General features: G+C 36.1%; 1 protein-coding gene across 2 annotated transcripts in view; it reads right to left on the bottom strand.

The window, feature by feature from the left end:
• Nucleotides 1-231: 231 nt before the first annotated feature.
• The window catches only part of fkbp8 (FKBP prolyl isomerase 8), a 34,085-nt gene continuing 16,637 nt past the window's right edge, over nt 232-17,679 (bottom strand). For both annotated transcript variants that reach the window (XM_028816372.2, XM_028816373.2), the window contains exons 4-9: nt 10,019-10,107; nt 9,596-9,816; nt 8,622-8,794; nt 8,421-8,498; nt 5,848-5,982; nt 232-2,248 (exon numbers count right to left, since the gene is read on the bottom strand). In XM_028816372.2, the coding sequence (XP_028672205.2) occupies nt 2,162-2,248; nt 5,848-5,982; nt 8,421-8,498; nt 8,622-8,794; nt 9,596-9,816; nt 10,019-10,107 (783 nt within the window). In that variant the 3' untranslated portion in view covers nt 232-2,161. The remainder of the gene's footprint in view (nt 2,249-5,847; nt 5,983-8,420; nt 8,499-8,621; nt 8,795-9,595; nt 9,817-10,018; nt 10,108-17,679) is intronic.

The following is a 17,679-nucleotide window of genomic DNA, read 5'->3' as shown; positions in this document are numbered from 1 at the left end:
CAACAGGACAAAAAGATCCTGTAGGACTCCTTCTTCAGCTTGACGTCATCCCTCACCGCCGGTGTCCACCAACGGGTTCGGGGATTGCTGCCACGACAGGCACCGACCACCTTACGGCCGGAGTCTTACATACATATAAAATATATAATATTTTATATACATATAAAATGTATAATAAATAAAATGTATATTACATACATACAAAAAAACAGGGAACAAGAATCAGGCAACTATGAAACAATATATTTTAATAAAAGTTTTTACAGGTCAATATTATATTTCATATATTTTTTATATAATTACTTGGGAGTCCAAAAAAAAAAAAAATACACAGAGGACCACCACCTAATTTTCTCACTGGCAGATATTAGGAAGCTCTTTATTCTAAATTTGCTTTATATTAAAGTTAGTTTTTTCTAATAGCCTCCACAAAATTATAGCTTGGTCCCAAAATATATTGTTCTGCAAGGCAACATGTGGGTTTAACAGCATGATAAAGTCATTGAAAAGTCTTTAAAACAGTGGGCAAAAATATTTCATAAAGAACTGTCAGTTGTGTATCTATATGCCACTTTCACCTCAGACAGAGTATATAGAACTTGATTAGATCAGCTTATTAATAACACTACAACACCAACTGAATGTTGCAAAAGCTTCCCTAACAGTACAATCTGTATTACCAGAACTTTAAAATGTATGGAATGCTGGTTTTAATGAAATAATATTAAAAAGGCAAAAATAAAGCCCCCAACTAGCTCTGAAAATGCCACATATTACCTTGCATAAACATACAACGGATATATAGGCAGGAAGGTGTTTGTTTATTGTGAGTGACACAGGCGAGTAGTCACCAGGAGTTGTGTCAGTTTATGATGCTGAGTAACTTTGGTAAAAGTCACATATTTTCACATTAATTATGGTTCAAAAACTTGCATTTATGTTAAACAGAAAAGGGATTTTTCTATATGATAAGTACAAAAGCTAAAAAAATAAAGAAAGAGTGGCCAGTGCCAGAATATTAAGACAGACAAGTGTATGGCAGGGGTTAGGGCAGCAAGGACCCTTCAATCTCCTTGCCTTTCTGCTCCCACACACTAATTAACAGCTAGCTGTAAATACTGAAAGCAATTCTCATATTCTCTGATTGTACTTGCCAATATTCTCGGATTATGAAAAATTATTTTTCCAAGCAGAATATATGAAAAAAATGGGGTGATTCAACCAGCTCCAGAAATGTATTACAGAGGGTAAACTCAAAAGAAATATGGGTAAAGTTAAATTATTACTCATTTAAGAGAGGGTGACCCGACACCATCGTACCATGCTGCCTTACATCCTTAAATATGTTTTTTTCTTTATAAAAAAAAAAAAAAAAAAACCTTACATAAAATCAGGAATTGTTCATACTTGGGGCTCTACTTATCCTATCAGATATGGGTAACTTAGTCTCGCCTCTTCCACATATATTTAGGACCAATAGAAAACCCATATATTTAAATGGGAATATAGAAATGAAATTGAGTGTGGCTGTTCCAAATGTTACGTTGTCATATGTTTTGGAACCCTAACAGACCAATGTCAATTTCAAACATCACATACAAAGACAAATGTTCACATTACCATTTACTTAAAAATGCTCATTAGCCTGTGAGAAGAAAAATGCAGAAAAAAATGAAACAATTAAAGGCCAAATTAAATAATGATGTATATAAACCTAGTGTTATATGACAAAGTAGAGAAGGTATTCACAGTCTCAAAAATTCTTTAAATAGTTTAACAGCAGATTGTGTAACAAGTCAAATGACAAAGTGTTACGAAAGAAACAGACTGGCCTGGGATGACCCACTAAATACTGAGTAATCGCCTATGACCATAAACATCAACTTAAGCAGAAATATTTACATGACTCAGCAAAGATTCATGATGGTGCATATTATCCCCTACAGTATATATAACTTTCCTAAACTTCTTTAAAAAGCATCAGAACATTTTAGGTTTCTTCTCTGTGCTTCACTTTGCAAGCAATCTGCAAAAGCAAACCACCATCTCACTTAGTCTGTTGGTTTGTTGTTTAAGAAGAGTGCTGTTTCACAGCCGCCAACACCGTAGTACCATGAGGAAACATTTGAAAGGTGGTCAAGGTCTGCATAGAGGAGAAAAATCAGTTTCTGGCTGCAATAACCACAGACAGGGCCACTCCTCCAATGGCAACAGCTGTTGCTCCAAACAGCCACTTCCAGTTTACATTCTGGAACAGATAATGAGAGAGAAGATATTAAAACAAATAAATAAAAAATAACCAACCTTTTTTGGTATATATCACTTTTCTTTAGTGAACACCATCCTGTAAAAGTTCCACTGTAGGTCATAGTACAATTTTACATGTTTGATTAATAACTAGAGCACAAAGAGGTTGAGTGACTTAGCCTATGTCATGCGGCAATTTAGAAGTGGGAACTGAACTGGCAGTTTTGTGGTTTTAAGTCAAACTACCTATGCCCAAGGCCAGACTGCCATGCAAATAAAAAAGAAACTCCAAAAAGTCTTATTTAAAATAGGACCCACTCTCTGCTTTAGGGTAAATTAGCCAAAAAATAAGGCTTGAATATTCTTATAAAAAAATTTTGTAATTATTCATATATTGTTGAATTTAGGTTATCAATTCTGGTTGTTACATGTACATTTGTATGTGTATTTTTACAGTTTTTTTTTTATTATGGCAACAGCATCAATGGTAGCAACATTAGGAACAAAAGCCAGCACATCTAACCAGGAAAAAAATCATAGCCATACTCAGGCAACTGTTACGTAAATATAAGAGCCATCAAAATACTGTGCAGGTGCACCATATAAAAGGAACACATCTGCAAAGCTGTCTTGTCTTCATTGTAGTAGTGACAGCTGAGTAATTCCTTGTTAGTATAGAGAGCCCTGAAATCAACCACGAAAATGAGTTTAAATCTTTATGAACCACATGCACTAGCACCACACTTCATTACATTCACATTAATATTTTTACTTTTTTTTTTTTTTTTATTAGCAATTGAGTCTGCATAACATGCAGTGCTTTTGACTCATTGTTTAGGATAGCAAACCATAACAATCAACCATGAAAAGAAGCTTAAATTCTTACAAGCCACAAGTGGTAGCACTGCACTTCACTGTATTATTAATATGATTTTAGCTGTGTTTTTCCTATTTAAGAATGCAGCGATATGCAAAATACAAATCCTACACTGAGTAAATACTGTAGCCTTCATACACAAGTGATACTTGAAAACACAGTCATTCACAAAAACTGCCGTTTCTGTGCACACAAAGTGGTGTGATCTTTAAGAAAGTGGTACTGGACACACAACTGTCTATAATACATTAAGCTCAAACAAAATCACCCACGATTGCTTAAACACACGAAACATAGTCATTTTATTTTTCCTCCCAACTAAGTGGCTTTTTGGTCCTTGAGGTCACTGTCCAGCTCTCTTTTATATAAACCAAGTCCATGTATCTTAGTCTATCTGTGTCTCATAAAGTACCTGAATGGGCTAAATATTGCATTGTAATAAGCTTTAAGTAATTTTCATTTAGTAAACAGTATTTAAACAGAAAACCACTAAGTATCATTATTATTAAGTTAACAAAAAAAGCAAAATTTGAAAGCAAATCACAAGATTAATACAATTAATCTTAGTTAAGTTAAAAAAATAAACAAACACACATGGTGCAAAGTAGACTGCATGTGAAGATACGGTTTCATAAATTTGTACCATGGGACAGCAACTTTGGGCAGGAGACAGAGCTAAAGGAATAAGAGAAAGATTAAAATAAATGGGATCTTTTTTCTCCTTTACAGATGCAAAAGAAATGTAATAAAGGTGGCCTGAATATTTTTTAATTGCCCCTCATTGCTTTAAGTGTTATTTGTTAAGCCAGCAAACATAAAATGGAGACTATTTTTGAATACATTCAAACTTAGGTTAACAATTTTGGAGATTGTACATTTGTACTTTTTCTTTTAACACTTTATTACAATAGTAACGGCTACGCAGTACTCCGGCAACTGTTACTTAAATACATGTCATAATATGTTTCCAGCGCAGAGACACCAGCAGAATGCTACAAGACCATGCAACACTGCCATATGCACTTGGTGATCTGCAGAGGCACTCTGAGTGGAAAAAAATGTAAAAAATATTAATGATAATGTAACGGAACACAGTTCCAGCATGTGAGGCTAATAAGTGTTTAAACTTCTTTTAAAAAAAATAAAAAAAATAGCCATTCAAAATTATGATATGGGTGATTGTGGACGTTAAGTCCAAAAACAGACCTACAAGATACCACAGCTTTGCACAGTGCGTATGGAGTAACTCCATGCCAAATATTTTCAGGGCAAAACTACTGTACCTTTACAATTGAATGTCAGCTTTTGCCTTCTAATAAAATCTCTCTTACATAAATTCAAATTATATTTGTATTGTGACATTTGATTCAGTAGCCGTATTGCTGACAGTCTTTAAAATGTGGATTTAGACTGTTATATTCATGAAAAGAAAACTGCATTAAAATTTGCATTAATGAGAACAACTTAGCATAAAACAGTCAAGAAGCTTAGGTTTTTAGATGCTGAAAAATATTGTTAGTGTACCAGAGAAGTGTTTAAAACTTGGTTATAAGTTCACTTAAAAATCAAAAAACAGTTTTTGAGAGCTTATTCTAGCCCACTGTTCTATTTTGTGAAGGGTATTGGCTGTACATTTTAATTAGCATAGCAAGCTAACTGCTCTATCAATACTAAAATTTTAACTTTAATAACAGCTGTGCACCACAGTACTTGTACCAAAATGATACCTATGCAAATAAAGGATCTCTCTCCACCCAAAGTTGCTCTGCCAAACTCCACTCACCCTGGGTCAGAGGCAGCCCTGTCACATCATCCTACACAGTTTCCACTGCGGTCTGTCCGAGACTCAATTTCTTAATTGAGCTTTCCCGTTGAGAAATTGAGTACCCTCATACACCCAAATTATAAAAAGAAGCCACAGCTATGGTCCCCGCTTGGAATTTCAACATTGCAGATATAGGCATATTACAATGAGGAATGGGTTCCCCATTGGAGTTCTGAGTATTCACTTAAAGAAATACTACTTCAAGGAGCAGAGAAAGATCATAGCATGAGGGTCCAGTACACAACCGCATTAACTTCTAGTATCGTAATTAGCTAGAATAGAACCATTTAAAAAATTTGGTTACTGCATAACACTAGTGTGGAGTAAAACAATGCTTTACCTCGCTCTTTTTCTCAATCTTCCACTGTTTTGTAATCAAATGTAAGCTTTTGCCTTCAAATAAGACCTTTATCACAAAAACTAGAATTATATTCAAAAAGTAAGATTTGATCCAACAGCCCTACTCTGCTTCTCTCTGCTCTCCTATTTGAGCATGTACATATCCCATCTGTTTTAATCGGTACGAAATCTGCCACTTTTTGTACACAATTCACTTTTAATCAGATGTCTGTATATGTGTTCTGAATGCCTCCTCACAGTGCTGACAAGATTAAAAGTTTGACTACAGAATCCTTTAGCCAGATCAACACTTTTTACAGTATTATCATGTAAACTATCAGAAAATCAGTCACTCTTCACTTACGATGAAAGATGACCACACTGAGCACACTTTATACCCTTAAAAGCTGCATTTGATATTGTAGTAGTGGTCACATATGCTGCATCGCTTTTATTTATACTGTGTTCATTATTCGCAATACTAAGACGACAGTGGTTAATTCGTGATACAAGATCAAACACCTGTAGTAATAAGAGGTTATGCTGCTGGAAGGCTTACCCAAGATTGCTTGTTGGTACACTTTAGGGACGCCACGCTGCTAGGGTTGCCAAGCATCTTTTTATACATTGCTTGTTCTTTGTCTTTCTGCTCAGAGTGCTTCTTCACCAACTTGGAGAGCTCTGCATGGATGGTCTGTTCAAGAAAAGGGTAGCACAGTCAGTACTAGTATTTACACTGTTCTCATGAGAATAGAGCACAGCCAGTTGAATAACTCAGCTTTTCAATCAGGTGGATACTTAGAACTACTACTTGATATTCATTGCCTTATTTCTGTATCTAAGAAGAGGAAACACCAGGCATGTGTGAAGTTGTTCAGTCATTTTCTGCTTAATAAATGTTGCCCTTCAGTGATTAATAAACAGACTTATCTTGGTGAGAGTGTAATGTATGTTGCAAAGCAAAACAGGTAATAAATGAAAAACACAACCAAAATAAGAACTGTACTGGAGCAAAGCCAGTAATGTTTAAAAAAATGTGTAATTACATATTAAAATACAATCTATGTCATAGAGAAGGTTATTGATGCTCATTTATGGAGCCTACTACTCTACTACATAACATTTATCTTCTTTATAGTGTCTGCTGAGCAGTCTAGGACAGGGGCCCATGGACTTTTTTTTTTGCCTGCATCATCTGTATTCAAAACATGTTACATACAGCATTTAATGATTGATTGGTTTTCTCTAAAGACCCCTGTTAATATTCTGTTCGTAAATCGATTCTATCTGTATATAATTTAACCAGATTACATTTACACCAGCCTTTAACATACATCTTCAGTGTCCGATCACATTTACTTGCACAGCCCAAATAGAAACTGTTAATGACCCAACAGAAAAAAATGTAAAATTAAGGTGATTAACCTTCACAAGAAAATAAATATGAACTTAAATGACTAAGCTTTCTTGTTTAGAATAATAACACCTAAATGAATTAATTGCAACACATGCTTAATTATTTCTTACCTTATGTAGATATACATTTTAACTGACTTAATGTGTATGATGTCAACAAGTGGGTGACATACAAGAATTTCCAGGGAAGTGCATTTGTTAAAATGTGTAAATTACAGGCAGTCCCCAGGTTAAGAATGAGATCCATTTTTTTGGCTGTGCTTAAGTTGAATTTGTATGCAAGTCGGAACACGTACATAGGATTCTTATTAAATGTCACTTAGTCAAACATTCGCCTCAGTCTAGTATTTATTTTACATTACTGCACATATAAAACACATAAGAAACACCTCCAAATTAAAAAAAAAGCTTATAACATATAGAACTGTACATAATACTACAGTACTAAAAATAAGTAATAGTTTTATTATGTTCATACAGTACTGTACTATAAAGAACATTAACAAAACAGTTCTTAAAACAGTGTAGATAGGGAAAAAAGAAAATGGATAATAATTAAAAGGTTAACATTCAATTGTGAGTTAACACTATGCTAACTTTATTAATTAGATAATGCAGAAAATGATGGACTTGTTATTGTACAGAATGGGCATGGTGCTGCAGAGTCAGGGTTTGATTCTGCTTCTGGAGAGGGGGGTTTACTACGCAAGTCAATTTCTTGAATTAGGCATCAAGGGAGATTTGCATACAGCTTTTCCTTCTTCTCATCATAAATGGCCTTATAGCAGCCGAGGCCCCCAGTGACTGTACTGTAAACATGGGTGATCCTCTTCTGTATTAGGATCTTGCTCCTCTTACTTTATCAGCCCTGCTTCAATGAGATGAAAGGGTTCGGCTAATTATTTTGTCAAAAACTTTTTGGCAGCATTGTTCAATGTTACTGTAATAGAAAAATAGGACTTAATCAGACTAAGTGAGTCATAATGTCACTCTAAACTGCTTGAAAAACTACGCAATAGTTCATGCTAGAAATGAAAGGGCAGAAAATAAGCTTTCAAGTGATTTGTCAGTGATGCCTGTATAATCTGAAGTGAAGGCTAAAAATAAATAAGCTTAACATATTAGTTTTTATAGAACATTCTGGTGTAATCAATTGTATTTTTTTCCACTACCTCATCAATATTTGTAATAAAAACAAACAAAAAGTAATGAAAATACTATTCTGAGTCAGCTAAACTGAAATTTTAATTAGCTTTACTTGTAAGACAGCTATCTTGACCAATAAGACTACGTAATCTACTCCCTCAAAGCAGAAATAGTTGCTGTCAAAGGCACAACCCGCTTCACTCACATGGAAAAGGACAACATTAATTTGTAAGGCAGGATTTATCACAGTTTGTCAAGTCAGAATTTATTAACCCAGGGACCAGCTGTATATTTGAGAGTATGAGGCTTAGCCCAATGAGTACTGTATTTGCTCTGTGAGAATATGGCTTCAGGTCAAATCTATCTAGTAACCCCTGCCATAGAGCAATGAAAGCAATACATCAAAGAAAAGCAGATGCAAAATCTTCCAGAGTTAGAATACTATTTATCACTTTAGGAGAAACAACTGCTGTTCTGTCAGCAAGTGGAAACTGTCTTGATGGATTTTTTTTTTTTTTTTTTTAAATCACAAAATAGTTAACTACAGAAAAGTTCTAACCTGTAATTTACCTTGTTGGATGGTTCAAGCTTCAAAGTTCGTCTTAGCATTGCAATAGCTTCCGAGTATTCTCCTTTCAGAGCTAGCACCTGAAGAAAGAAATAAGGGTAGTATTCCAGTATCTGCTTGTAAACTACACTGTCACCATTGTATCAGTCAGGAAGCTACAGCTTCAATTCCTAGCTCCAACAGCTACACAAAAACTGTCTTACCTTGCCTTTCCTAAAAAGGGCTTTGATGTTATCTGGTTGATGCTCCAAGACCTGATTGCAAGACTTTAAAGCCATCTCGTAATGTTCTAGCTTCAGCTGTGATGCTGCCAAATTGTTGAGACATTTCACCTTAATATCCAGCAGTTCAGCCTCTTCTTCTGGAGTGATATCAACTGTAAACCCGAAACAACCACAGTAAAACAAAAAACTGGAAAAACAGTATGGCCCAATGGAATTTTAAATTTCAAAACAAACTGTTATTGGAAACCTGACATTTGGGATATTGCATATTACAATTTACTATAAGCTTGCAAAATCAGCATAACTACTTAGGAAGCCTATGGTTCATACATACTATGACTATTATTATTACAGTAATATAATTAATATATGAAAAAAACATGACACATTTCCACTGTATGAGCATGACCTACTTACTAAATTGTGTTGGACAATGCATCATAAAATTGTCATTTTCACCCTCACTAATTATCTACTTTATGATCCCGACACTTTACCTGCTAGAATTCCAATTGTGCAAATATTACTCTAAGATGCCTAGAATAAAAAGTATCAGCTTAATAAATAGATGTATTACACATCAAATAAAAAGTTCTTCCTGTATTGCAAAAAATTAAATCTAAGCCACTTCCACTTGCCAGCCACCTACCACCTTCAACATACAACCAACTGCCCCTTTGATTGTTGCATATCTGACTGACACCTTCATTTAAAGCAACATTGATAAGCTGATTTACATACATGTTAAGCAACAATGAGACAGAAACTGAACCAGAATCTTTGTGTTATGGAGTCCCATGCCTCAAATACTATCTGATACTGCTTACCAGGATTAACCCTGTCACTAAAAAAACTTATTAAAATGTGGCTAGCACCAAAAAACATTTACTGATATATTGAGCTCTGTCAGATATTAATTCAAAATATTTTTAATACATTAAATAGCAATATACCTCTTGAACTTGAACCTGTCACTTTCTGGGCAATAGTATATGAGTTGACGGCAAAAACATAGTCCCCCCTCTGGTAATAGAAATTCCCACGCTCTCGTTTCTTGTCAGCCAGTTCAATCTTCTCCTGAGGTGTCATGTCCTCTAAGTCTGGGGCATCTACTACCTGCAGTAATTGCACTTCCAGATTAAGGCTGGTGTTTGAAGGTATACATGGGTCAGTGCTGAAAGATATAATTGAATCTAATGAGGCTGTAAAAGAAATTTAAGATAGATTCTAGGCGTAAGACTTAAAGAAAATACTCTGCCATAAAAAAATAAAACAAAAAAGCATTTTTGTCTCAATTACACTGAATTAGTAAAATGAAGTATTTAAAAAGCAAATTAGAGCTTTTCATAAGGGCTCGTATAGAATTACAATCTTACCTCCCCTGACAGCCATAAGCATATTTGGCATCAGTAAAAATTAGGGCTGTCTCATTGACTTCCATTAGTTGCACCGTGAGATCCAGAGCCTGTAACAAAAATAAATTCCGTACTAAGTGTGATACAGATATCTCTAAGTGATTGACTAAGTTTAAAGATGAATATCCACATAGGAATGTACAATGCATACAGAAAGTATTCACAGCACATCACTTTTTCCACATTTTGTTATGTTACAGCCTTATTCCAAAATGGATTAAATTCATTTTTTTCCTCAGAATTCTACACACAACACCCCATAATGACAACATGAAAAAAGTTTACTTGAGATTTTTGCAAATTTATTAAAAATAAAAAAACTAAGAAATCACATGTACATAAGTATTCACAGCCTTTGCTCAATACTTTGTCGATGCACCTTTGGCAGCAATTACAGCCTCAAGTCTTTTGAATATGATGCCACAAGCTTGGCACACCTATCCTTGGCCAATTTCTCCCATTCCTCTTTGCAGCACCTCTCCAGCTCCATCAGGTTGGATGGGAAGCGTCGGTGCACAGCCATTTTAAGATCTCTCCAGAGATGTTCAATCGGATTCAAGTCTGGGCTCTGGCTGGGCCACTCAAGGACATTCACAGAGTTGTCCTGAAGCCACTCCTTTGATATCTTGGCTGTGTGCTTAGGGTCATTGTCCTGCTGAAAGATGAACCGTCGCCCCAGTCTGAGGTCAAGAGCGCTCTGGAGCAGGTTTTCATCCAGGATGTCTCTGTACATTGCTGCAGTCATCTTTCCCTTTATCCTGACTAGTCTCCCAGTTCCTGCTGCTGAAAAACATCCCCACAGCATGATGCTGCCACTACCATGCTTTACTGTAGGGATGGTATTGGCCTGGTGATGAGCGGTGCCTGGTTTCCTCCAAACGTGACGCCTGGCATTCACACCAAACAGTTTAATCTTTGTCTCATCAGACCAGAGGATTTTCTTTCTCATGGTCTGGGAGTCTTTCAGGTGCATTTTGGCAAACTCCAGGCGGGCTGCCATGTGCCTTTTACTAAGGGGTGGCTTCCGAGATGGTTGTCCTTCTGGAAGGTTGTCCTCTCGCCACAGAGGACATCTGGAGCTCTGACAGAGTGACCATCGGGTTCTTGGTCACCTCCCTGACTAAGGCCCTTCTCCCCCGATCGCTCAGTTTAGATGGTCAGCCAGCTCTAGGAAGAGTCCTGGTGGTTTCGAACTTCTTCCACTTACAGATGATGGAGGCCACTGTGCTCACTGGGACCTTCAAAGCAGCAGACATTTTTCTGTAGCCTTCCCCAGATTTGTGCCTCGAGACAATCCTGTCTCGGAGGTCTACAGAAAATTCCTTTGACTTCATGCTTGGTTTGTGCTCTGACATGAACTGTCAACTGTGGGACCTTATATAGACAGGTGTGTGCCTTTCCAAATCATGTCCAATCAACTGAATTTACCACAGGTGGACTCCAATTAAGCTGCAGAAACATCTCAAGGATGATCAGGGGAAACAGGATGCACCGGAGCTCAATTTTGAGCTTCATGGCAAAGACTGTGAATACTTAGGTACATGTGCTTTCTCAATTTTTAAAATTTTAATAAATTTGCAAAAATCTCAAGTAAACTTTTTTCACGTTGTCATTATGGGGTGTTGTGTGTAGAATTCTGAGGAAAAAAATGAATTTAATCCATTTTGGAATAAGGCTGTAACATAACAAAATGTGAAAAAAGTGATGCGCTGTGAATACTTTCCGGATGCACTGTACACGAGCATGAGGAATGATCAACTACAACTTAATTAAATGTAGCTCTTTAGTATCTACTCTTCTATGCATATACAGTATATACTTAACATGCTGTAACCAATTTTAGTATTGTGGGAAGCTATAGCGTAAATCTATCCTGGATAAGGTGTAAGCCCATCACTGGTTACTACAAAGTGCACACTCACACTGTCACAATCTATCTAACTTGAATGTGTTTCAGAAGTTGGGGGAAAACAAAGTACCTGGAGAAAAACCTACACAGAAACAAAGAAAATCTCCAAAGTGATCACAGTGATAAGGGTGAGATTCAAATGCTACCTCCTGAAACTGTGAGGCAGTCCCAGTAACCAACAGACCATGTAAACTTTATATACAGTTAAATGAACTGTACTTCACACATAATTATATCACATGCAATGCTACACATAAAAACAAGCAGCATCTTTTTCTAAGTGAAAGTCAAGTGCAAGGTGTCTCTTAATGATAATCAGAGAGACTGCAGGATACTACTTCTTTAGAGATATTTTGTCTTCTTGCTTTCAACATTACTAGAACCTCTACTAAATTTACTTTTACATGTAGCGTTTGCAGAAAATTTTACCAAGAGGAAAAAAAAAAGTTAAAGAAAGACTTGCCGATAAATAAATTATTATTAAATACCCCATAAAGCTACCCTTTTTCATCCAAAGTCCCTTGTACAGTATATGAGAAGGGAAGTGTTTTTTGATGTCTTATTATACAAACATTTTTTTAATCTGGTTTGTTAGTCAAATTGTACAACTTGTGGAACCTTTCCAGTGTGCAGCAAATAATTATTATAATTGTTCATCTCCTTCAAAAAAAAAAATAACACAACACTGCAACATTTACAAGTCACAAAATTCTAACTTCATGATGTACATTGCCTTGTCAACAAATATTCATTTTATGGTCTGTTCCTTGAAATGTATACTGGGTTTCCATTTCTTGTCATCTTTTCTATAGTCTTTTTGTAATAGTGTCATCTCCTGTCTAGTGCATTGTACTACAGCTGAATGTTAAATTCACATATAATTATGTTAAAAAGTAACAAGGAATAAATTCTACAAATCAGTAGAAAAAATATACAGCAAGTTTAATGTTGCATCTTTTAGAAAACTGCTGATTATTCACATATTTTATCATCTGGAGTCTGTGACAAAGTTTTATTAGACATATAAATAATCACAAAAACACTGCGAGTCAGAATTTTGCTATTTAAATTAACTAAGCAGTAAATTTACAATGTCATATACATGATGTTAATCATTAACTAATCATTATATTTCCAAAGTATCTTTATGGGTCTATAAATGTTATACTGCCAACCTGAGACAATTTAAATTTAGTGCATTTTACCAAATACATGAAAACAGAATCTTGCACTGTCAAAGTTAATAATATCCAGCCACTTGTTTAAGACACTCCAATACAGAGTCTTGGGGGAGGCAGTGCCCAACCTGGTTGCCAAGGAACTGGGTGTAGACCTTAGTAGGCCACTACATCACCATATTTACATACAAGTTCTCACAGTCTAATAGATTTATAGAATCATTAATGTCACATGTACAATGAATTTTTAGTTGCAATTGCTAGTCAACATGACTTCACTCTCGTGCCATAAATAATTAGTTGAACTATAGTATGTTAACTCAACTCTTCTGTCTTCCTTACCTTAAAAATCTCAGAACACATTTGTCATAACCTAGTAGAAAATACTTCTATACCAAATGTGGTAAAGTTTCCCATTACTTTTGCCCACTCAGTAAGGACAACACTGCATCAATTCTGAGTGGCTATTGAACCTAAGATGTACATTATCATGACATTAGTAAAAATCGGCATACCTAGAGAAAACTCACTGACCATGGGATAATGTGGAGAAACTCCACACTGGCAAAGGTAGGACCAGAAATTCAACAAAATCAGAGTCTATGAGACAAACATGATTATAAAAAAAAAACACACACACACGTGGCACACTCAGATGTGCCAAAAACAGTTGACTTGTCAATGTCCATAAACAATATAAACAACAGAGTACTGTGTGGAGAATAAGACAAGAGATTATGCTTAACCTGTATAGTGCATTGGCAATGCTTCATGTGGAATGCTGTGTGCAGTTTTGACATCCATACTATAAGGAGGACATAATACGTCTGGAGAAACTCCAAAGAAAACCTACTATAATGTGGAACAACTGAAGGAGCTGAATAGGTTTAGTTTGTAACAATTAAGACTCAGAGGAAAAATTATGGAAGTATTTGATATTATCAAGGAAATATTTTAAGGGTTGATACTAGAGGTTACTTTTAACTGAGTTGTTTAACAAGAACACAAGAAGAGGCACAAACAAAATGAAACTGTTAATAAATGTAAAACATTTCTCAAAATTTGACTGGAGAAACGGAGCAAATTACAAAATCCAAAAGGAACAATAATAATGGAGATGAGTCAGAGTACAGGAAGGTTGTGGAGGACTTTGTGTTGTGGTAAATGGACAACTACTTGCATTTCAACATCAGTAAGACAAAAGAGCTGGTGGTGGATTTTGGGTGTGCTAAGGAGCCTTTGAGACCTGTCACCATTCAAGGCAGGATGTGGAAGTGGTGCAGGGCTATGAGTACTTATGGGTCCATATAAACAACAACCTGGACTAGGTCTGACAACACAATCACTGTATAAGAAGTGTCAAAACAGACTGTATCTGCTAAGGAGACATGCAGCAAGCTACTCGAAATTTTCTATCAGTCCATACTAGCCAGTGTGGTGTTCTACGCCGAGATCTCCTGGGGAAGCAACTTCAGCTCAAAAGAGGCACAATACGTGAACAAACTTATCAGGAGAGCCTGCGCAATCACAGGGCGAACCCTGGACACACTGGAAGTTGTTGTAGAAAAGATGGAGCACGTTTAGCCACAGGCTCAATCAGCCATGGTGTGTTAAGAACCACCTCTGAGGGTCTTTTCTGCCCACTGCTATTGGGCATTTCAATACTTTCTCCCTGGGCATTCGTTAAGTTTATTTTGAAATACCATTTTGACATATTTGAACAATATACATCAATTTATTTATATTTAATTATTCATTTTTATTTTACGCATTGTTTGATTGGTTATTATTGTCCTTGTTTTTTATTTTTCTGCTACTGTATGCATCTGAATTGGGATTAACAAAGTTTATCTAATCTAATCTAAATTAGTACACCTGGGAGTAGCACTTTCAGACCCTGAAATTTCACCTTGATGACATTTTTAGCAATCTTAAATCATCCTAGTCACAGTATTGTACAAAACTGTCACAATAATGTCTTTACATGTTTTGAGCATAATAAAACTTGGCAAACACCAAATTTTACATTTGTCACGGAGGTGATCGCCGCCTGGATACATTCACTTCACGGAGCCTCGCAGTTCAAGACGAGGCAGAGGAGCACAGCTGTGAAACTGCTCTTCTTCGGGTAACCAATGATTTGCTTATGGCAGCAGCCTCTGGACAAACCAGCATATTAATTCTGTTAGACCTCAGTGCAGCATTTGACACTGTCAGACATGACATTCTACTGTCCATAATGGAGAACATGCTGGGTATCTCTGGCACTGCCCTCCAGTGGTTCGAGTCCTATCTGACTGATAGGCAAGAGTTTGTTAGTCTTGGCAACAGCAGATCCAGCTCAGCGCCAGTCACACAAGGCATTCCTCAGGGCACTGTCGTGCCTCTTCTCTTCTGCATTTATATGTTTCCCTTGGGCCATATTATTCGTAGCTATGGACCAAGTTATCATTTTTATGCAGATGACACTCAACCCTATTTCAATGACAAAAGTGCAACTTCATCAGTGTTTTCTCAGCTCACAACTTGCCTCACTGAAATTAAAACCTTGATGGAGCAGAACTGTTTAAAATTAAATTGCAACAAAACTGAACTCCTGCAAATTGGCACTAAAGCACTACTTAAGAAAATGAGCTCCTTTTCTGTCACTCTTGACGGTGATCTCATCAGACCTTCTTCTGATGCAAGGAATCTTGGTGTCATTTTTCATTCTTCCCTTTCTTATTCCGCCCACATAAACCACATTAAGAAACTTTCATACTTTCACCTCCATAACATATCCTGTGTTCGTTCATTCCTCTCCTTTTCTAATGCTTAGAAACTTGTCCATGCTTTATCACATCCCGCATCGATTATTGTAAGTCGCTGCTGGCAGGTGCCCCTTCTAATCTTATATCTAGTGTTGGGCGGTATGACCAAAATTCTATATCATGGTATTTTTTTCCCCATGCAGGAGTGGATGTTAACCACATTTTCCACTGCAATTACTGGCTACGAATAACCTATTCCACTGTCATGAGAACTGTACATTGTACAAAAAATATTTTAATATGCACACAAGTATTAATACAGGTTTGCATGGCCCCATAAAGTGATAGTTTTCAAGGGGTGGCAATAATGAAGAGAAGGAATCACACTGCATGACAGATGCAGTCAAAATATAGAGCCTTTTATTAGGCAAAGTTTGCAAACAACTTAAACTAAAATTTTGACAACATATTTTCAACCATCCAAAGAGGCATTTAGACTTAGTAAAATATCCAGAGGTGCTTGTCAAAAGTTGTATTGCACTGAACATGTCTTAGAAAAGGAATAAATAGTAAATATTTTTTGTAAACCAACTACACTTTGTTAATGTTAACAATCTCTGTCCACTGATACGTTAAAGTGACTTTTTAAAACAACTTTACCATCATTAAACTGCATAATATTTAAACTAATAAATAATAACAATACAATAAACAATACAATAAATAATAGTGCAACTTCCAGTAATAATACTATTACTTCCAAGACTTCAAAGCCCAGGTGCTTTACACAGTATTCATCAAATTAAAATAAAATAAAACAAGTGCAACTTGATGATGACATCTTTACCAACTGAACCATCATTAAGGCAAACTGCATTAATATGGACCTTGCTTCAAGCTCAGCTATATACATAAATAATAAAACTGCAACTTGCATTTATAATGCTATTTATGGTATAGCCCTACAGGAAGCGTATTAGGGCCACGGTGAAGAAAAAAAAACTATATGTCGAGATTAAAGTCGACATTTCCACTTTATTCTCATAGTTTATTTTGTCATTAAAGTAGAATGTCGTAAACTAAACTTCATCCTAAAATCAATGTTTAATTTACTAGATTTTCTCAAACTCGTCATAAGTTAATGTAGCACATTAAATGCTTTGTGTTCTTAAACTGACTTCCTCTGCAATAAGAGGAGGTGCCGGCAGCGATCGCCGCACAGAATACATTCACTTCATGATATTCCTGCTCTCTGAAAATGTAGAATGCTAAGATAAATTTTCATGATAAAATGCATTAAAGCAGGTATTAAACATGCAGGTAGTGCTGCTCCCTTGCAGAAAGGGGTCCCCAGGTGTACGTTCAATATAGAGAACTTTATGGCAGGTGTGACGAGGCTCCAAAAAACTGGATGTAGGAATGGGTATCACACAGGTTTAACTTAAATATTGTGTAAATATTGGGTTTGTGATCTGGTGGTCGGAGACACGAACACAGAATTCAATGCATGTTCTTCTGAGCGGGCTTTCTTTATTGCATGCGTGCTGTCTCTGTCTGATGTACCAAACCTGCAGTTCCTATCTTTCCTTTTTCTTTCTCCACAAAGCCAATCACCACACGATAAACGTCTTTGTGAAATTAAATGTAGTTATAAACTTAGACCATGGAGTGTTCAGAACTTTAAAAAAATCTTCGTTATACATGTTTAATTATGCCATCCATTTAGGGTTGCGCCCATCCCAGTAAGCATTGTGTGCGAGGCAGGAGCAAATCCTGAACGTGGCA

The sequence above is a fragment of the Erpetoichthys calabaricus genome, chromosome 12 (assembly GCF_900747795.2).
Source record: "Erpetoichthys calabaricus chromosome 12, fErpCal1.3, whole genome shotgun sequence".
NCBI lineage: Eukaryota > Metazoa > Chordata > Cladistia > Polypteriformes > Polypteridae > Erpetoichthys > Erpetoichthys calabaricus.
Note: the sequence above shows the minus strand (reverse complement) of the source record. Positions and strands in the feature narration are given on the sequence as shown.